The 22,375-nt window shown below is 39.1% G+C and overlaps 2 protein-coding genes and 1 long non-coding RNA gene across 6 annotated transcripts in view; all 3 read right to left on the bottom strand.

Moving 5' to 3' along the window:
• pycard (PYD and CARD domain containing) overlaps positions 1-6,191 on the bottom strand; it is a 63,484-nt gene extending 57,293 nt beyond the window's left edge. For all 3 annotated transcript variants that reach the window (XM_049583464.1, XM_049583467.1, XM_049583465.1), the window contains exon 1: positions 5,829-6,191. In XM_049583464.1, the coding sequence (XP_049439421.1) occupies positions 5,829-6,078 (250 nt within the window). In that variant the 5' untranslated portion in view covers positions 6,079-6,191. The remainder of the gene's footprint in view (positions 1-5,828) is intronic.
• Positions 457-4,917, bottom strand: LOC125893033 (uncharacterized). Its single transcript, XR_007449829.1, has 2 exons — positions 4,879-4,917; positions 457-1,675 (listed from the first exon to the last, which is right to left on the bottom strand). It is a non-coding gene; the product is annotated as an uncharacterized LOC125893033 (long non-coding RNA).
• Positions 6,192-7,659: 1,468 nt separating the features above from the next.
• LOC125893028 (ETS1-related protein) lies at positions 7,660-15,448 on the bottom strand. Of its 2 annotated transcripts, none has more exons than XM_049583460.1 (8): positions 15,325-15,448; positions 14,721-14,802; positions 12,416-12,535; positions 12,237-12,311; positions 12,004-12,153; positions 11,655-11,915; positions 10,382-10,500; positions 7,660-9,382 (listed from the first exon to the last, which is right to left on the bottom strand). In XM_049583460.1, the coding sequence occupies exons 1-8, from the start codon at positions 15,388-15,390 to the stop codon at positions 9,092-9,094; spliced, it is 1,164 nt and encodes a 387-aa protein (XP_049439417.1). In that variant the 5' UTR covers positions 15,391-15,448; the 3' UTR covers positions 7,660-9,091. The 2 variants fall into 2 exon arrangements, with proteins under 2 accessions (XP_049439417.1, XP_049439418.1); XM_049583461.1 differs by having other exon boundaries at positions 12,416-12,502.
• Positions 15,449-22,375: the final 6,927 nt, after the last annotated feature.

Raw genomic sequence — 22,375 nt, 5'->3', positions numbered from 1 at the left:
ATTTATGCGGACGAATGTACTGTGGAAACATACAGTACGTGTATTGTTTCAAATGCTTGCTCGGGCTTAAGTGTCTTGTCCTCTCGTCTTGTGGAATGCAATGTTCTGTGGAATGTGAATATGTCTTTTCTAAGGTCAAAGGTTAATGTAGCCTTAGGTGATGTCTGACTGACCACCTGGACAGGGATGCCTCTCTGTCTAGGAGTAGGTTGGATTTTGGAGATAAGAATTCATATATAAGGAGAGTAGTTTGGGCCGAAAGGGAGAGCTCACATTTGGCACCAGAGACTCTCAGATTCGTCGGGTTTTTGACACTGTTCTTTTTTGTAATAACGTCTTTTTAATATACAAGTGAAGACGTGTCAGAGGTGGTCACTGCTTTTCATCAACACATCAAGAAACAACAGGGCCAACACTGATAAATACCTCTATCTTAAAGAAGACTGAGCCACAGAGGAAAAGACCCCAGAAAGACTTTTATTATGACAAAATATAAGAGCACATGTATGTCAATACATCAAGTGTTTCCCTGAGGAGAAAAAGAACACTGACTCACTACATAGTAAATTACATGAGTTGGTAGTCTATATCTTGTATCAGGATTATACAGCACTTTTCTTCACACAAAATGTTGCTTTGTGAAATTACATTCAAGATGCCAAAACTGATCATTCAACCTTTGAAACTAACAAAGATAAACTGGATTACATGTTGCATCATTCCCTGTGAACCCCTCGTGTCTAATAAGTAATTGAATCTGGCATGGACATGGTGCATGAAAGAAAACTGCTAAAAAAAGAGGCTGAATGTAAATACATTAAATGGCTGCTGCAGAACAAATACAGACAATATATAGTTTCAACAGTGGGGTGGGATTTCATGAAGATCTTCCGAATTGGAACTTGATGGGCTCAAATCCCAATTTTGAAACCAAATGAAGAAATGGCTAAAATCTCCTCCTAAGAAAGACTGTTACAAGCTAATAGATAGGCAAGACATCTACATAAAAATATGGGGCTATTATACTACTGTAACCTGATTTACTCATGAGTTTCATCCTTTCTTATAATCTGAGGTGTTAACTAGTGCACATAATATGATATACAATTTGATATTTATAAAATGCACCATGTAGAATATGTATCAAGCATGCATATATTTGTGTGTATATAAACTAGAAACTGCTCACAACAAGGTCTCTGGATTATTTTGATTAACTGGGTCATGATTTCTGGGAAGCAACTTTGCTGTTGAGTTTTTCAAATGTATGGGTTTTTTTTAGCACTTTGAGCACCACAAGCTGAGTGCCATCTAGTTCCATTATATTGGAGAGAATATGTAGCTTGCATTTAGGTGAGCTGTCCCGTACAGAACTTCAGTAGCTTTACTTCAATCAGGAGAGACTTGCTGTTATAGTAAAACAATATTTATTAACTTGCACAAGAATAAAAATATGGAAAGTCTTTGGCAGTTAGACCCCGTAGAGATGGTATGATTTAAGGAGGGTGATGAATAGACACTGGTGGTGAAGATGAGGTGAGAGGAAGATGGAGAAGTGCTGATGATCTGGATGAGTAGAGGAATGAGTCTTCGCTGAACTTGTCCTGACTCTGGGTACGATGGCTGGAGGTGAACGGGGTGGAGGAGAGCATGACGACTCTGCCTAAAATAAAGGCTGACAGCAGCAGAAGAGAAAGCAGATTTAAAATTTTGCAGTGGCATCATGATTGGCTGATAGAGATCGTGGCAAAGTTTGATTGAATAATTAGAGTGAACACCCATAGTCAACTGATTAGAGGAAGCAGTGGGATGGAGAGAACTGTGAATGGATGAGCACAAAGAAAGCCTTCCTGATTGAACTCACGCTGAGCTTCATTTACATTACACCACTGCTAAATGAGTATTTATGCACTGTAAAACAATTAAAAGCCTAGTCCCAATTAGACACCCAGTGCCTTTTTGTTGCCAGGTGTGGCTACACATTCTGACTAATAAAGGCCTGTCTCAATTAGACGCCTGGTCCAAGCAGTTCATTTTTAGGGGCTGTACACATGCCACGTCTTTTTTTGTGCCAGCTTTCCCATGTGCTGTTTACAAGTGTGTGGCCCTATTCTCTATGATTACTCATGAAATTATCAATAGGACTTAGAAACTCTGATCTGTGCTGGAGATGTGACCTCACTTGTATCACCCTCTAACGTGTTGCACTCACGCCCCATGATAGATCCTCTATCGATCCTTCATCAGTGTGTGGGCCTATCGTCCATGTGACAGTTGTAAAGCTCTGGCAGCCCTGCATTAATACTACTATCGATCAACTTCTCCATACTGACCACAGACTGGTATTTATGGACAACGGGAAAGATATCTGACAGCTTGTATATCTGACACGCGGCATGTGTACAGCTCCTTATAGAAGTTCTTTGAATGTATATAACCGGGTTGTTGACTGCCCACTTGAGCTGATGTTAGTCAGCTGCTCAGATGGCACATATAAATATATAAGTTCAATCTTTTGCCAATATGGACATGCTACACATTGTTAGCTCTGTTCATTTCATTTTACTGAAACCACGAGCGCCAGAGAAGACTGTGGGCTAATTTATTCAGATTTACCGGCGTGGTGACTCCCTTCCTCTGACGCTGTCATAAAGTCAGACTATGTGTTAATCCCTTGATTACCCGGTAAGCTCATATTCATTCAGCCCGTAAGGGTCCTCAGATCAAAAGAATCAAAAGTGTCTGTCATAAAAATGAATCTGAATTATGACTATTGTTTAAACAGGATAAAGTGGTGTTGTGTTGGTATGCTGTGTGCCGTGACACAAGCACTGGTTTAAATAAACAGTGTGATCATATTTCCTATCTTTGTTGAGCAACAGGAATTAAAGGCCTGTCCCATATAGGTGCCTAGGTGGCGGTAATGCTGTATTAACCGCCAATACACACAAGGTTACACAAGAAGAAGAAGAAGCAGAAGGACACTGAGACGTTAGGGCAAAGATGGTGGATAAACCAGTAATATTAGTAGTAATAGTACAGTATACTATATTCACCTTATTTTTCACAGAAACACGGAGGCAAAACAGAACACAGCTAGCTTCCGTTTTTTTGTGTGACACTTCCAGTCCAGCACTATTGACCACTGTGTAAATGGGAATCGCCTTGTTGTTTACCTTGTTGAGTTTAGCTATATATATGTATATATCACATTTTTCACGTCACTATATCACCGTTTAGACTAATCTGATGTTTGTAAAGTCCATAAACACAATGATTGAACAAACATTACTATTTCTGTGTGCACGTTTTGTAATTAATAACATGGTTATCATAGATTAGCTGGGCTAACCGTTAGCTGTTAGCCGTTAGCGGTGTCTGTAATAACTCACTAAACGGTCCATGAAAAAAATGTTTTTTCCACTGGATGTCTTCGTTACAACATGATTGAGCTAACTGGAGTAGTTTCAAGTCATATCCGACAACGGGAGGCTTTTAACAGATGACGTCCTGATGTTAGCTTTGCTGCTAGTGTTAGCTGTCCCTGTCAGCTGCAGCCACTGATGCTTTCAAGACATCTTGATTTCCCAAAACTGAATAAATACCACACACAGCAACACAAAACTGCTTTGCTAGCTCAATCATGTTGTAACGGCTGGATGGTTGATGCGTACATGCTGATTCGGGTGCTATCAGAGCCGATCTGCGCATCACTATGGCTTAATAATCAACTCAGTCAATAAAAACAACCTGTCCTGTGTTAGGAGTGTATGTCGCTGACAGAAAGAAAGAAAGAAAGAAAAGAAAAAAAAGATAGAAAAGCACCGTAAACCTCACATATTTATTTCTCACAGTTGCGCACACGTTTGGCTGGCATGCAGAAGCACTGTCTGTGTGTCAAGCCCGGTGTGTTTTTCGCTGATTCGGTTCTGCAGGTTCTCTGCTGGTACACTGGAGACGGGGATCAAGCAGTTTGTCCCACTCAGGATAGATTGTGCTTTTTTGGTTCATCGTTTTTGATTGACGTGCGATTTATTTGCGTTTAGAGGGAATTATTTTTACCAGATAACGGAAACATGGGCACGGTTATCTATATAAAATACACAGACTAACTAACTAACTAACTAACTAACTGATTACCTAACATAAACCACTGAAAATTGAAAAAACACAGCTTGCACTGTTAGCTCCGGTAAGGGAAAGCGGCTGAACGGAAGTCACTCACAAAAACACGGAAGTTGATCACTATTTACTTCCGTGTTTGAAAATAAGGTGGATACTGTATAGTACAGTAGTAATCCAGTATCTTTGGTTTATAGCAACAAACTGAATGACTGCTGACTCCCTCGCACTTTTCCCCGCCCCTAATGAAATTTGATCTCTCGCAGCAGCAGCAGACAGCTGAGCAGAACGGAGAGGAGAGTCCCTCTGCAGCTTCTGAGACAAACTAAACAAAACACTTGTAGGCTCCACTTCATTTATAAACAAACATAAAGCTTATTAAGTTGTCATAATGCATGTTACAATGCAAGATAAGTTGAATATAGTCCCTTGACATGCCGCTGATGTGAAGAGCATCCCCCTAGTTTATCCGGTTGATGTGAATTAAACCGAGTGGAGCTCTTAAACCGGACCGAACCGGTTAAACCTGAAATCGGCACAAGCCTAGCCTGGGCTATGAATAAAAGTTTTACAGTATGTTACATGAGTAGCTAGAGATAATATTGCCGTTGAATCTTGTTTGTCTAAAGCGGGTATCTCAAGTTAGAGGAAAGCTTTTGATATAACATGTCATTATTTTTCTTATCTAACAGTCAAGGTCCAGCCTGCAGGCCGTGACATACGTTCTGAGTTGTTGCAACACCAATCAGTGCGTACCTTTTCCCACCATGGCGGCTCCTGCTGAGGGTCTTGCAACTGTAAAACGTGTGAAAAATCATCAGTTGTCACAGTGATCATTACTCGCTGTTGCACTATGTTTTACAACTTCAGTGTTTGCAGGGAAAATGATTCTTGGCAGGTCAACTCACTGTCAGAGGGAGATGTCTAATGTCCTCCAGCTGTCTCTCTGACTGTAAAAACAAAAACAGACACATGTATGTTTAACAGAACTGACAGATATCATGCGTACACTCTGTAGTCAACAGTCCTTAGACAGCAAATGAAGAGTCAGGAACAGCATATTCATGATACATCTGCCGTACGAAGGCTGACCACAGTAACTTAAATCGAGGTCATAACTGAGTTATAACTGAATCTGAACGTTTGATTGTGACAAAATGTCCTTGTTCAGTCTTGTTCTGTTCTAGAAAACACTATGATTTTTATTTTCAGGTGATTATTCACTAAAGAAAACAAGCTTTTATTGATCAATTTCTGCCACTACGTTCCTAAACACTGGACCTTTAATGGACAAACAAACTTCTTCTTATAAATGCTAATTAACAAAAATGTCAGTGTCAATGTTGATTTTCATGCAAATTTTAAGAATTTAATTATTGTGGCATTGTGGCATGACTTTTTAAACCTCTCATGCATCAGCCTTAAAAATCCAGTGTGTGCCAACCTGTATGGCAGACAGTACAAAGTCTCACTGGCCCGGAAAAACATCTGCAAGATATCTTTTACGTCCTCTGCAATAACCATCCTGAACAATATATAACAGACGCTGCACTTTAACCTGCTTTTATCAGTTTCTGATTTCACAGTTCCTTCTATCTATCTGATTAATCATGTCGTCTATGCAATGTACTACATGTCTTTCTCCGTGTGTCTGTGCGCCCTGGTTCACTGTGTCAGTATGTTCCTTGTATCTGTGAGATATTTACCGAGTCTTTCTGCATCCTCGTTGCAGCCAATCTCTCTCAATAAGGTTTCAGCCACTCCAACAGCTCGGGACTCGGTGTAAGTTGTTACAAGGACGTCCGCGATGTCAAGGTAGTTTTTACCCTCCACCCTGTTGCGTCTGACCCGCGGCCCTTCCGTGCAGTCCAGAAGCTGCCTGCAGAACTTGTCAAAGTTTTCCTTTGACAGGTCCTCCAGCATGTCTGCTAAAGCCATCCTAATATTTCTGGGCATTTTTAAAAACCTATTAAATGCTGAGAAATCTGAATATGTAGGCTAGTCTGGATAGCAGGCAGTCGTACTTCCCGCTAACGCCTCGCAAAATCAGATTAGACCATCTTGGTAGGAGGCATTCAATGACGCTGGTAAATATGAAAATTATGAGCTGAGAACCTTTCACCAGCATCAGTTACATTACTGATCAAAGGCTATATTCAAAGGATGTAAATTCACAAGCGAAGAGGTCCTTTGCAAAAATAGATACGTTCGTAAAATGAGTAAACCAACACCGGTTTGACTGACTTAACCTTGAATGCACATAAATAAATACATAAAAACAGAATTTAGGAAATAAATCAAGACGTAGATTATTGTTATTGCAAAGGGGGATAAAGACAGTATTCACACTCCTGAGTAAAAGTATATTAATAATAACAATAATATTAATACATTTTTATTATATATATACACACACACACACACACACACACACACACACACACACACACACACACACATATATATATATATATAGAGAGAGAGAGAGAGAGAGAGAGAGAGAGAGAGAGAGCGCCTTTTTTTGGTCTATTAAGATCTATTACGTATGCTGAGCATGAATGAAAAATTTCCATCAGGTGCCATTTAAACTCAAGGTGTTATTAGTGTGTATGATAAGCTGCATTTAGACGAACAGTGTATTTATCCTGTCCTTTATATTTCTCTTAATGTAATAAATATTTGCTCTTGAAGGGTTCTTTTGCAATAACACACACACACACACACACACACACACACTTCCCTTTCTCTTTCTTTGTATGGTGTACATACATATTTCGTTTCCCAGAGAATTAAATGAATAATAAATCACAACAATAGATCTCTCCTGATCACCTCAGGTGTTGACGTATTTGAGCTTCACACAGAAAAACAGTAAGTAAGTAACAACCTTATTATATAAAAAGAAGACAATGTAGAGAATAAACAAATTTCTGATATCTGGTGAGGTGAGCGAGGTCTCAGTGGGTTGTAAACACTTTCATTTACGACCTCTGATGTGGATGCTTACGAGCAGCACTTGAAGGCAGCATTAGACAAGGAAGTAAACCCTGTGGCCTACACCTAGGTGCTTTTAGGGTATACACTCCACTCACTACTGACGCACTGACAAATATAACCAAAATAATACAAATAAATACGTAACTGAGCATATCACAGGCTACATGCAGCAACTTCACACTGATTGATTTCATTAATATCTGGATATCATCTCAGTATTATCTCATATTTAAGATTTTTTAGGCTTGATTTTTCTTTAATGTAGGCATTTAGCTTCTTCTATTTAGCTCTAAAATTCAAATGTATTGTGTGTAATATACAACTTCAATATATGACATCAACAATTTGTCAAAAAGTATAACTAAATAACCCATAGTAACACATAAAGGTATAATATAAGAAAACCTGGAAATCACACCAAGCACCAGAAACACACATTTTATTGTCTGCGTAATTAAGTAATCCAGATGAAACAAGAGTCTGCACACAAACCTGTGTTTTTATATAGTTTATTTACACAAAACAATTATCACACAGGCTGAAACTTTCACAGTGAGCACCTGAAAATATTCTCAGTTTACATTATTCCAATTAGCAAGAGGTAGACATGAGTTTTGTATTTAAAAAAATAATAATATAAATGCACAAAACTCTATACAGCGATCATATAAACACTATTTACAAATCTATTTCTTCTTAGAAACACATCAAATGAAAATATGGCCCCTGATGTTGCAAAAAAATATCTATTTATAGTGCTTGAAATGCCCCTTTGCTGCAGTTATTTAGCCCTGAGGTTAAGGAGTTATCTGACAGGTATCGGAAGACTTTCATTTAATATGATCTATTATTTCAGAGAACGTGTTTGTAAAGACTGCCTGCATACATTTATGAGTTTTTGGGTATTTCTTTCCCTGAAATGTTGCATTTATATGGTGATAGATTTGTCTCATTTTTTGTGTGTGATTGACAGTCTGTGTGTAAACGTGTATATATAAAAAACTTCCACAAACATAAAAAAAATGTGAACTCACAAAATATTTAGCAAATATAAAACACAGCTAAAAATATACAAATACCAAAAATTTTAAAAATTTAAAAATTTAAAAAAAAAAACCAAAAACTCTGCAAGTGCAGAATTTAGATCCACAAATAAAAACTGGATTCACTTTGAATAATTTTAAGCTTTCTGCAAATTATGTACTGCTGTGATTATACTTTTGTTATTATTTCTTTTATGTATTTATGTACTTTTATGATCATCATTATTTTTATTAATTATTTATTTTATTTTTTTCTTGCGAGGGTTGGGGAAATTATACTTATTTTCTTTGTTAAAATGTTACTGTTCACGTTTAATGTTTAAAAACTCAATAAAAAAGATTGTTTAAAAAAAACTGGATTCACAAATATCTGTTCGCAAGTTGTAAATGTAAGACATTCACAAATGTTTTTCATTTATTTGTAAATGAATTCAGTGTATTCAAAGATTCGGAGATATATGCAGATCTGTTTTACATCTGCAAAAGACTTGGAGATTTAAAAATGTTTTTTGTATTTGTGGAAGGTGTTTAATATTTACCGATTACACACTGACACGCGACCCTGAGTGCCATATTCTTCTTCAGAACAGAAGAAGCCTTTTGGATGAGAGGTGAAATGTCTTTAAGAAAGTCAAACATGTCCAGTTGCCTACAATATAGCATTTAGGATTACTATGACCTGGATGAATCTTCACCAGCACATTAACACACAGATTGTCGATCTTTTCGCTCAAATGAAATTGGGACAAATCTATCTCCATACATCTATACACTGGCTCCTCATCTGCCTGCAACAGCATCAGCCCATGAAGACACTGTGGTTCAGCCAGGACTGGAGGAGGCAGTGTTCCCTTTGTGGGCTGTAGTACTTTATTAAAATGTGCTGGTTGCTCTCTGCCAGCAGCACCAAGAGTCCTGGCACCTGTTCCCTACTGTGACGCCCATGTTTCACTGCTGTGCTCCGACGTCCCTGCTGCTACAGGTACCCCAGGGCATGACTGCCATGACTCAGTGTTTGTGGGCAAAACGTTGAGACTGGTCAGGACCTCCTGCGCCGTCTTTCCCAGCATGCCCTGTATGTCACAGACAAAGCGGTAGACGTAGCGCTTGCCCGCCGTCTTGTGGATGATGTTCTTGTGGTAGTAGTAACGCAGGCCGCGACTCAACTTCTCGTAGTTCATCTTGGGTTTGTTCTTGCACTGGCCCCAGCGTTTAGCCACCTGTGGGATCAACAAACAACACAGAGTTCAACTTAGTTCTGTCTTTGTTAGAGAGACACAGACTCTCCAACACATTCTCACTCCGACCTTGTCACATATTGACGTTTTGGTCATGGACTTTCCACATCCACATACAACCTGCAAGGTACCCTGGGTGTGTTGGTTGTTGACGCTCTGGGACACAGTGTCAACGTCTGCCTGTTACATGCATTGTGTTCTTTCAAGATACACTTCCATTTTCACAGGATATTTAACGTTTTCATACAGTCTCTTTCAAAATAAATGCACTATGTCAGTACAACACCGGGAACTGATGTTTTGTTTCCTTCAGCAACAAACACACATGGTTAGGCAACAAGAGCACGTGGTTAGGTTTAGATAAAAGGAACTGGATTTGGCTTTAGAATTTTATGGGATGCTATGTCGCATGAAAGTCTGTGTTTGTTGGACTCATCCGGCTGCAGTGTCTTCTCTCAATACTGGACAAACTTCAAAAATCGTTGTTCCCACAAGTCACTTAGACACAAAAACACAGGGAAAAGGTTGAATACCTAAGTTCCCCTTTAAAGTGACAGCAAACATTTAAAAGCAAAGCTCTGACACAAATATTTTCTGAAACATTTAGATTTTTCTCTAATATTTGCTTGTTTTGATGAGATGAAATTATTTGACCCTTTGGGCCTCGAAAAAAAATATTTAAATTAAACCATCTGTGAAATGTAGAGCAGAAATATCACTTTGGTGTAACTGGGAACAACTTGTAGACATTTGAAATGCCCAGTTTAAATCTGAATAATTTGTTTTATAAGATTATCCTGTGTAGTAAGTAAGAAGTAAGTACAGTTTTTAAAAAGTGAAACCGGCTATTTCCCTCTGGAGTATACTGTAGCATAAAACGGAAAACCTTAAGTACAAGTACTGCCAAAAAAAACCCCCAAAAAAACCAATCGCTTAAGTACAACACTTAAGTAATTATGCTAAAACCAGACATGTCCTTACCTCTGTGGGGTCGGACATCTTAAACTCCCAGCCGTCTCCTGTCCAGGAGATGAAGGTACGACAGGCAGAGTCCAGAAGAAGCTCCAGCAAAAACTGCCACAACTGGATTGGACCTGAACCTGAATGAATGAATGAATGAATGAATGAATGAATGAATAAATAAATGCATACAATGATTAATCCGTTCACAGAATGCAACTGGAGTTGTACTGGCACCCTATTTTTTATTAACCTATTAAAATCAATTGTTGAAGAAGTATTCAGATGCGTGAAAGAAGCAGTACAGCAGCATAACAATACTCCATTAACTTAACTTCTTAATTTTTCAACCTGATCCGTTTTCACATGTTTTTCACATGCTAGTTGCTAGGTTAATTTATATAATGAAAAATGCCTTTGGTTTGTGCTAGAAACATTTGCATGTTGTATTTGTGGGGAAAATGTGTCCAGATCAAGACAAGTGTTTTGTCTGTGAATGCTGCGAGTTATAGGGAAGCTGATTTGTGTACTTGTGTTTGAAACGGTCTCTATTAAGCCATGTTTAATGTGTGTTTAATGCATGTTTTGAATCAACTATACTTTACAGCACTTTACAGAACCCCGCTGCCAATTACTGTTTTGGAGGTGTCTCTGTTGTGCAGCTTCATATTTTCAAACGGGGGAATAAAATCCCTGTTTTTGCATCTTATTTTGATCACAGTCTGTTTTTATAAAATTGCTTGTGACATCTCAAATGTGGGTTTGACTTGCAACTGAAAACATGTAGCTCATTTCATACAAAATACCAAGATATAAATTGTGTATCTCCAGTTAGCCTGTAGATACTGAGATATGAATTTTTGTCCATATCACCCAGCCCTACTTGTGACTTAAAAAACTGTAACTTGGCCCCACTTCTGGTTGTCAAACGCTTCTACTGACAATCTGAGCCTGTTAGTGGCAAAACAAGCACTTTTAATGTGCAGCCTGTTTTGCTGATGAGGCTGCAGTCGTCTCTCTCAATACTGGACCATTTCCAAAAACTACTGAAGATATCAAAGTTTTCTTTAAGTTAAGGCAAAAACTGAACTACATCTAGTATCAAAAGACCTAGCCTCAGTGAGTGTCATATATCATACTAGTGAAGTATTATTATTGACACATTAATATGTAAGTGGCAATTTAATGTTGCAGATGGTCAGGGTGGTGCTAATCTTTAGTTTGATGTACTACATTGCATCTTGTTTCATAATATGATCTCATGTTATGTAGAAGAAGAGACAAGAAAGCAAACCTGGATAAGCAGACATCCCTGTCATCTGGCCCTCCCTGTCTGGTCTCTGAGGGTGTGTGTTTTTGCGTTTGACCACACGGGGGCAGTACTGCTCTGAGGACTGAGGACCGTGGGTTGATGGGCAGGAGGTCGAAGGCGGGTGTGGTAGGGGGGCGCTGAAGCTGGGAGAGGAATATTCAGGCCAGAAAGACGACGGCTGCCTCTGTCTGTCAGAGTCGAACAGTTCAGCCGAGTGACACGAGTAGCTCTGATCCGTCTCACCTGGAACAGTGACAAGAATTACGCACTGAACTGCAAGAATTAAACCAGTGGGAGGGTGTTGGTAACATCCACAGGTGAAATGTCTTACCTTGTAATGCATTTGATCCTTTTGAAGTTAGAAAGGGGCTGTGGCTGCCCTCCATGGCTGGGCTGAACTGTCCATTTTGGGGCACCAGGCTCTGGTACGTCTGTGGAGACTCCTGGTATCCAGTTTGTGACTGGTCTACCGTCAGCCCATCTGCATGTCAAACAGAAAGTTAGTCTGAAAAAGAAACTCCTTTAAAGACATGTATTTTAAATACAGTATGAGTATGAGCTCACCATGTGGATATGAGGCCCACCAGTTAAACTCCTGGTATGAGTCCAGGTTGAAGAGGGAATTATCACTGGTGCTCACTGAGGAGGAAGAAGAGCAAAAAATGTGAGATAAGTCCAACATATGACTCATTATGTTATATTAACCATGAGGGTTATTTTGTTTTTGTATCTTGAGTTTTCACCTTTAGTGTCGTATGGGTGAGAGGCTTTGGGTGGCTCTGGGTAGCTGCTCTCTGCGACGTACTGCTGCTGTCCAGGAGCTTTACTGTCTAACAGAAAAGACAGGTCTTCACCAGGGTAGTCTGGAGGTTAAACACAATACAGACAGATGGAGTCAGTAAGTGATGATGACGGCAAGATTGAGGCAAAGTTCATGCTTGTAAGAGGGACCACACCAATGGTTTAACTCCACATTAATGTTTGACAGTTTTTTTTTACTTTTTTTGGATTGACTTCATCCCTACTTTGCTGCTGTTGGCTTCACTGAAGTTAAATTTCTTACCATGCTGAGATAAACTGATCCTGATACTGGACTAATATGGAGCTATAAATAAAATTTGGCTTTGGAATTTATTTTACTTTGGGGGCGTCCATTAGCTCACCTGGTAGAACAGGTGCCCCGTGTACAAAGGCTTTGTCGATTTTACTTTAATATTTAATGACGATCGTCTGATATTTTTCTTCACGGTACTCTTTTTTTTTAGCGTCATTTTTTTATGCTGACATTTTGTCTTCTTTTTTTCAGTTTCAACTTTCTGTTTTTGAAGTGGGGTTGTATGAGATACTTATCCATAGTCAGTGTATCACATACTTTAAACATCAGTCGGCACACCCTCAGTTTGGAGAAGCAGTTTTGAGTCAAACACAGAAGCTAAGCAATGCACTGCTGTGGACAGGGGTCAGCACCAAAATGTATTTTAGCCAACTATTATTAGTTTAAGTGTACACTGTATTGAGAGTATTTTTATCAGTTTAACCTTTCCGTCAGGCAGCCCGTTACAACAGGGAAGTTTCTGAGTTCCCCATCTGTTCTCTCGTCAAAGCGACCAGACTCCAATCCAAGGAAAACAGTCATTTTAGCTTGTTGAACACAGGAGCTGCTGGTCTGCCACTGCTTCAATCAATTAGTTAGTTTGTGTTATTGTGTGACTTTGGTGAATCTGAACTAACAATTTAAAATCCCAAAGTCACACACTAACACAAACTAACTAACTCATCAAGGCAGCAGAAGACCAGTGGCTCCTCTGTTCAGCGATGTTAAATCACTATTTTTCTCAATGGAGTCTGGCTTTGAAGAGAGCAATGTAATGGCTTCATTTTCCCATTGGAAATCACCGACTGACATTAAGGTATAACAGTAAAAATACTCTCAATATAGCGTACACTTAAACTGATACTGGTGTTTTTAGGTGGGACTTTTTTAAGGTGGCTAAAATACATTTTGTTGCCGACCCCTCCACAGCAGTACATTGCTTAGCTTCCATTTTGGGGCCAACTCGGGGGCGTGCTGACTGACATCAACTGTTTGCTAGATACTGTCTATGGATATATATATTCAACACCAAATTTTTATTTTCAATGCCAAAACTTGTGGTCACTGTTCTCGCTCCATATAAGGCAGCCTCTGGTATCAGTTTATTTCAGCATGGTAAAAAATGTCCTACTTTTAAGTAGGAAAATATATCTAAAAATATCTACTGGGTAGTGAATGTGCTGATTTAAATAAAAAATAAAAAAATAAATAAAAATCATTGGTATGATCCTTTAAGCAGAAGGTTAAATACAGCTCAGCTCAGCATAAGGGTCATTAAGAGATGAAAAATGGGATGAATTTGTAAGTTCGGGTTTTTATCTTGACAGTGGATGTTGACACAAGAAAAAGCAGCTTGTTTACTGTCGAATCAGCACCAGGCACTCCGGTTTTCTCAGCTCAATGGATGGAGGCAGCTCGGAGGAAACAAGGGAGGGAGGGGGAGGAAGACAGAGGAGGAAACGCCAGTGGAGGGAGTGTGACAGAGTAGTGATGGAGGTCTGGGGAGGGGGGACTCTAAATCTGTTGGAGGAGGAAGTCTGGAGGAAAGGATTAGGGAAGACAGAGAGGGGAGTGTCTTTAACCTGACCACCCTGTTTCTCTCCGTCTTTGCCTACCTCAGCCCATTCAAGGGCCATTCTCTCTCTCTCTCTCTCACACACACACACACACACACACACATATATAACACAGCAGCACCCCGTTATCCTGGGTTTGAGCGAGAGCCCCCGGGTGTCAAGGTCTCAGTGAGAAAGCTCTGACAGATGTGATGATACAGTCTGTGCAAATATTTCCTCTGTCCTTCAGCTGCTCAGGTTCAGAGGAAACAGATCACGCAAACATAAAAAAAAATCTATCTGGGCATCACTGATGGTTTAAACCTTTTGCCATCAAAAGTCAGAGTGTTTAACTTGCGATGGAGAAAACATCATGTGCAACTGATTCCCTGAACTCACCATAAGATGCAAAGTCAAAGCCAGCTGGTACTTCCTGTGTCCTGAAGTCCTCTGTGTAATATCCAGTCTGGCAAATCTCCATCTGTGTTGAAAGAGTCTGATTACAACTTTGATCATGACTGCAATATTATTATTATTATTATTATTATCATTAGCAACAGAAATGGGTGTACTTTTAAAAGCACTTGAAATACCCCAATAACATGTTATCAGCTGTGAGGAGGGCCTGTTTTAAAAACGTTAATTTCTGATGCATTTAGGTGCTGTGGGGAAAAGTCAGACGCAGCAACCTTTTTCATTGCAATAAATTTACATGATCTCTTTCATTACTATGTCTTTTTAGTTTGATTTTGACCTTGAATGCACCACTGAGGATTACACAATCACAAATAAGAGTCACTGATTACTTTTTCAAAAATATGTTTATAAAACGTCACAAAAAAAAAAAATAATAAAAAAAAAAAAAAATCCTAAAACCCTGCTATTTTTGGCCATATGGACCCAATATTTACAATTAATAAATGGGGTAAATTATTAGGCTGTAATAAATGAATGACATGATTTTCTGTTCTCTAAAAAAATAAAATTAAAAGTGAAAACCCACCTTTATTTTCGAGTCTTTGCTGTCTGTGTTTCTGTCTCCAGGTTTGATGATAGTGTCCCAGTACATCTCTCTCCTTCTCTCCGAAATTTACGAACTTTATTTACCGGCAACACGAACAACAACGAGTGGTCAGTCTCCGGCCGGAACGGTCCCGTTATAAACGCAGCGGAGGTGGGAGGGGCGCGTGCCCCGCTCTGCGTCGTGACCAGGTTTGTTTAATTAAACGTGACGTCAGACGCTCCCTCCCTTTCCTCCCCTAGCAACAAGCAACTAATCGTTCATTCATAAAGTACTGACGCCGTAATCCTCCGGTAAAATACATCACGACGAGCCTGAATCGATGAGTGGTGGAAGAAGTATTCAGAGCTCTCAGTTGAAAGTAAAAATATCATTGTCCATCAGTAAAAATACTACAAGCACCATAAAGTAGGTCTGGCTTTCTCTATGGGCAGCAGAAGGACCCCCTAACATGTCAAATACTATATGATCAAACCTATTTTAACATCACAATCAGGGCTGGTCCTAGACTTTTGGGGGCCCTAAGTGGATTTGGATGAATGGGGGCCCTCCTCAGCGTAAGGTGTTGCCACTTCACACTTCACATGGCACTAAACCACCCTCTCTGTCAACACATTCTCACTCCGACCTCGTCACATATTGATGTTTGGTCTTGCCACGTCCACATGTGACGTGAAAGGATCCCCTGGGTGCGTTGGTTGTTGACGCTCCTGGGCGCCATGTCAAGTTCTAACTGTTGCATGCATTGTCTCCTTTCAAAATACACTTCTGTTTTCACGGGAAATTTAACAAGTCTCTTTCAAAATCAACGCAATACGTCAAATAACACCATGAATTGATGGCTTTTTTTTCCCTTCAACAACAAACACACGGTTGGGTTTAGGAAAAAAACAACAGGGTTTGGCTTGAGAATCCTAGGGGACACAGACACCGCTCTCTCAGGTGAAAGTCATGGTTTGTTGGACCCATCCACCACCAGCCCCACTTGGACTTTTGCTGCCTTAACTTCATTTCAACGTTAAAGGACGCCTTTTTTTATTTGGCAAGTCACTGCCCAAGTGCCAGATTTCAGCGACTTCAGAGTGAGACTGGGCTCTCTCTGTTTTGTATATCCTCCTGAGACCCTGCGTCCTCATACAAGGAAATCACATTGTGGGTTTGTCGCACCTTATACTTCATTCTGCTTAACTTAGATGTGTTGTCCTCGTTTGTGGACACTTTTTTGTGCCATCTAGTGGTAGCAAAAGCAGAACACACTAATCCATGTAAAAACAAGATGGCGGCAAACGCTGCCAAGTCAGTCTGCAGCCGATCCAGATATAAAGTGGACACGTTGCAAACCCTAATCACATTTCAGGGTTGAAACTTGTATATCTATAATCAATTATGTTTGCAGTTTGATGTGACAACAAATTTGATCAATTTTAGCAACAGTAACAAGCTTTAATAATCGTCTCATTTGAGGATATTGGAGCCAATCAGGCATGACTGACTCCTCCTAGAGGCAACAGGACATTCCAGCTTGGAGTATGGATCCAGGGAAATTCATGCAGAGTTTCCAAATGAACAAATTACAAGTTGCTTTATTTATAATTAAGTTTTTGCACAACAATGCTCAGGTGAACGGCTTTATACTTTATTACACACTTGTGACACACATCTTTGTTTTTTCTCCAAAGCTACTTCCTGTTTAAAGATGTTTAGTTTTTTCATACTGCTGGGGTCTCAGGAGGATATATCAGTTTACACACTCATAATGTACAAACAGGCATGTAACGACTAAATGGTACCTATTCGCAGAAACACCATCTTTAAATAGACTACAGTAAATACCATAATTGTCTTTAACGCCCTTAACTCCATGAAAGGTTTTTCTCAGAGGTTGTTGACCTGATTATTTCATTATTATGTCCTATTTTATATATTTTCAGATATAAAACTATTTATACTACAGCTTGTCTGGGTACTTAATGGTTATTAACTGAGATGTGCATCTATATTAACTGTAATTTACAATTAATGTTGTAGTCTGGAGAAGTGGAGCTAGTTACCACATACTCAGTTCAACAATTTAAAAACTTGTCACATGTTTCATTTGTGAACGTCTAACCTGAAATGTAACTAAAGCTGTCAGATAAATGTGTGGAGTTAAAAGTCCAATATTTCCCCATGATATGTAGTGGAATAGTTACTTTACTTCACTGATACCATATAGTAGTGTAACACAAATTAGTTAATAAAATAAAATAAAAAATAATCTTTTTTAGGAATGCTTATCATCATGATACTGTAAATGAATTTAAACTCAAACAGCACAATAATGTCCCTGACACATAAATAAAGCTTTACCTTGATAATATTTCTGTGTATTTTTATTTTATAAGTTTTATAAGTTAAGAGACCACACTCACTGTTAAAAAAAATACAAAAATAAATTTAAAAAATTAGATGTTAAAAAGGCACCATAACCACTAAAATGAGTAAATTAGTCAAGGAAACAATTATAAAATCAATTAAATGCTTAAGTTGTTTCTTTAAGCAAGACTCGGACGGTTGGTTGGACAAAACAAGACACTTATAAACCCAAATTCACATTTCTCACTTGTTTTTTTTTTTTTTACTTTTTATAGACTGAATTATTATGTGATTAATCAAGACAATAATCAGCAGATTAATTGATAATGAAAATAATGGTTAATTGCAGCCCTAGAAGAATTTATATACACTAAAACAATATAAAAACATCAGACACAAGACAGCACAGCAATACATAATGCCACAGCAGCCTATTACAGGTAGTTAGCACTCAGTCAATACGGTTACATATGCTATATTATTAATTTATTATATTAGTTGTAAATAAATTTGGGGATTTGTTGAGATAATATATGAGTTAAAAGAAGAAATGTAGGAAAAGGGGTAGGGACATATACGTTACTTCTATCTACTCCTTTTAGGACTCTGTTGTCTTTGATTTTTTTTATTATATTTTTGTTTTATTTTTGGTTCGAAATAAAGTCATTCATTCACACATGGTCGACTATTATTTATGGACATCAATGGGATGCATAGAAGTGCGTCAGTGGGATATTTCTACATTTCTAAAATAGGAAAACGATGTGAATATTAATTTAATAAAAGAGAGCGGTGTTTTTTATTCCCTCACTGAATGGCTTCGACATATTTCAGAGCTGCGGTCACTGATTGTCTGACAGGCGGGACTAAATAACTGGGTGGGGATGAAGTGTAGGCTTTTGAAATCAGAGCAGTCGGTTTCTAATGAGGTGGGAGGAAGAAAAAAAATCTCTGTATCTTTAGAAACCATTCGACAAAACAATGGCCCGTAAAAAAAAACACAAAACACACACACACACACACACACACACGCACACACACACGCACACACAAGTACCCGCTGAAGAAAGTCTGAAATCACGGCGTGAGTGGCTGCAGCAGATAAGGCCGAGCCCAGGGCCTTGTATAAACAAACAACTCACACACACACTCACACACACACACACACACACTGAAGGCCAGCTCCATCTGGAAAAGTGAAGCCGGGTGAAATCGTGCGCGTCGGTGGGAGACGGGAGTCGTGATTAGGAGCCCCACCTTAGGACCTCAACACAAGGACACAACACGAGGTGATTAACAACCGTCTGCAGTCAGCTATCAGGAATCCACCTGGGGTGATCACACAGTGGGTCACAGCTGAAGTAAACCAAAGCACCAAACCTGCCAGAAATCAAAATAAAAAAGGTTTTAATGGCTCTCTGGAGTGGACGCTTCATGCATGTTTGATTCTCCACTGTTGGGGAACTACATCTAATTAAACTGGAACTTTAACTACATTTTTGCAGTGGCTCACAGGTATTCAGCGAGTCTATCATATTTGCACCGTGATTCAAGAAGTTAAATGAACTTTTTTTGCACACTTTTTTTGACAATAAGAATAAATTACAGCCATAAACAAATATGTTACCATTGCTTCTCTCCTGTAATTGAACCCCCTTGGATTACAATTAGTCAAAGGTATTGATTGTTGCTATTTATTAACAAATGTTGCATGTTATATTGAAATTATGTGACTAACTGAGTCATCTTTCTTAATGCAATACCCCCAGATGAACTGTAGTTTCTGAAGGCAGGTGTCTGACTTTTTCAGCCGAGTAGTATTTAATGCTGGCATGTGACTTTTTTCTACTACATTGTGTTATAGTTTTGTATTACAGTCTTAAGTCTGAGCTACTTTTTCATACCGCACCCACAAAATGCCTCTTCATATATCAGTTAGTCATTCATGCATGTTACCTTAAATTCATGAGGAAAACAGTTAATATGTTTATTTATTGACTGACTGGGGACTGTTAAACCACAGCAACACTATAGCAAAATATCTCACACACTCACTCATACTGTATAATCCACGTCTCATGTATCCAGTCGTATGCTCAGCACAAAACTGAACTGAAAGAGAATTTTATGTAGCTCTCTTGAGACTCCAATACTGAGGTCTCAGGGAAATTGCATGAGTTTTTGGGAAGTACTGGGCATACGACTGGATAAATGAGATTTGGATTATACTACATGAGTTGTGTGAGAGTTTGTAAGTGGATGTTTTTGCTGTAGTTAAATGTGGCCCCCAAATCAAAAGTCATTATGAGGCTCCCGGTATCTAATGTTATCTGGTAAACTGTTCCGGTAAAAGGGCCTTATAATGCTGGTGTCAGCCCATCTAAAGTCCTATCCACCTTATTCCTGAGGGCACTACTGTAGAAATGATTATGGGTGCAGCTTCCAGTGAGAGAGCGGAAGTAGCAGTAAGCTAGTTAGTCCCATAGACTGTCTGTGGTTAGTCCTGGTAGCTACTATACTACTTTAAACAAATATTTAACTAATGTTAACTTAGCATTTTCTAAAATGTCTTTGCGGAGCTCTGGTACCTGTTGCACTGTCCGTGTCTGTGACGACTAACAACCAGTCTAAGCTACATTTTTGTCTTTAGCAACCATGTGTTGAACATGTAACCAGAACAAAAGGGGATTGCTCCAGTTGCCATGGTTACCATTGATATGAATGAAACCACAAGAGTTTCACCAGACATAGCGAAAAAGTATTACATCAGAATTTACAGGGGAGAATGACACGTAGACTGACAGGTCCGTCACTCAACGTCAGTGCATGATATCCCTGTCTTTCCCCGTCTGACTTCATTCTCAAGCTACATTAGAAAATAAACTCAGCAACACATCTTGAAAAATGTATTTAGTCATTAGGGCTGAGGATGTGTTTGATTTACTGTACATCCTTTATATCATATAAAAAAATGAATGCCCAAATTTATTTCTCTTACTAGTCTACTGAGTCTGCTGCTAAATTCAGCTTCATGTTTCATTTAGAACAGTTTTTAACAAATCAGAAGTTAGCGCAGTCGAGTGGAGGATTAGCTGGGAAACATCACATTTATTCACTTTACATGGAGCTACAGTTAATACTGAATTATGCTAAATGTTTGCTGAATGTGTTAGCATCTCTTAATAAGTCATCAGAAATCAGAAATCATCTTCAGAAGGAGCAGATGTTCACCTTAAGCTAGCTCCGGCCATGTTAAAGTTAACAATATTATAACGGAGCAAGGCAATCTGGTTGCTAGCGTGCTCGGTTGAAAAGGAAAAAACAATGCTTTGAGATGGCTGTCAGAGATGGCAGAGGTTTGATCACATAATCCTGTTTGAGCTGTAACAGGTGGTGTGTTCCACGTTTTATTTCCCAGTTGCTCTTGGAAAGAAGAATAGAGTACTGTAAACACACTGTAAGCAAACTGTTACCATTGGAAATTGCAGGTTTCGGTTCAGCGCTGGAAGTTGCACCCATGGTATCACTGGGGCTAGGAATAAGGTTGGTTAAGAGGTGTGGACATTTCCAGTCGTCTTTCTGTTAGCTCTGCTAAATGTGTGCTACATTTGGGCTCTTATGTCTATTTTGCAAGAGTCTGTGGTGCTGTTTGCGGTTGGCTTTGGATGGTGGTGTTATGAGGCTGCAAGCCACTCATCAAGATGAGGAAATCAACTCACCAGTCTGTAAACTCTCTCTTCTGCGGACATCTGCCAGGTCGAGGTTTTCAAATGTCAACACCAGTAAACGCTGAGGAGAAGATGGCACCAACTGCTAGCATCCCACCAGCCACTGTAGGCCGCAGGTGTTGGATAATAAACTGCACGACCTCAGGATATAATATTGGAACTGTAATATACATTCACTGAAATCTTGGATTCTATGTCGATCCAACAGAGCAGAGGACTCTGGCGAATGAAGGAGAGGAGGCCAGTGCTTTATGGACAATAAGGACTGGTGTGACAGTGGGAATGTGAGGTGCTGTCCTGTTCCTGCTGTGGATCACTGCTATACCTTGTGCAGAGGCGGCTGCAGTGTTCAGGTGGAGTAACCATACAGATGCCTTGTTGAGGTCGGGATGTGTGGACAGTGAAATAATTCCACAACTAGAAACCATGGATAACCAGAGCCATCCCGAAACATGGGCAGTTATAAAGCAGCTGCCAACAGTGTGGACTAACAGGACTAAATCAAAGTGCACAAGTTAAAGGAGCTGAAGGGATCACATTTCATCGTGTATAATTGATTGACTGACTGACTAATCTGGGGGGTGTAGACACACTCAGTAAAAATGTATCATGATGGTTTTTATCTTGAGACATCTCCACAGCGAGTGTTGAGGCAATTCCTTTAATTTTTTTTTTTAGGGGACTTTTTTTGGGCTAAAGGACTCCCCCCTTTCAACACAAATGCAAAGTTCATAACAGCCACTCATGCTGAAGTCCAGAGATGCGTTTTATCGTGAGATAACTGAAACTCATGATTTTAAAAATTTGAAGGTTTTTGATAATTATGCACTGTAGTGATTATATTTTTGTTATTTTTTGTCTTTTATTATTATCATTTTATTTTTTAAATTACTTTCTAAATTTTATTTTATTTTTTTCTTGCCAGGGTTGGGGATATTATAATTATTTTC

This window comes from Epinephelus fuscoguttatus, linkage group LG8, assembly GCF_011397635.1.
Source record: "Epinephelus fuscoguttatus linkage group LG8, E.fuscoguttatus.final_Chr_v1".
In the NCBI taxonomy this organism is placed as follows: Eukaryota; Metazoa; Chordata; class Actinopteri; order Perciformes; family Serranidae; genus Epinephelus; species Epinephelus fuscoguttatus.
This window is presented reverse-complemented; position numbering and strand designations above follow the sequence as displayed.

Coding starts and splice junctions, on each gene's coding strand:
- LOC125893028 (XM_049583460.1), bottom strand. CDS start 15,390: ATGTACTGGGACACTATCATCAAACCTGGAGACAGAAACACAGACAGC. Junction 14,803..15,324: donor GCAAAGACTCGAAAATAAAG/GTGGGTTTTCAC, acceptor CTTTCAACACAG/ATGGAGATTTGCCAGACTGG. Junction 12,154..12,236: donor GTGGGCCTCATATCCACATG/GTGAGCTCATAC, acceptor TTTGACATGCAG/ATGGGCTGACGGTAGACCAG.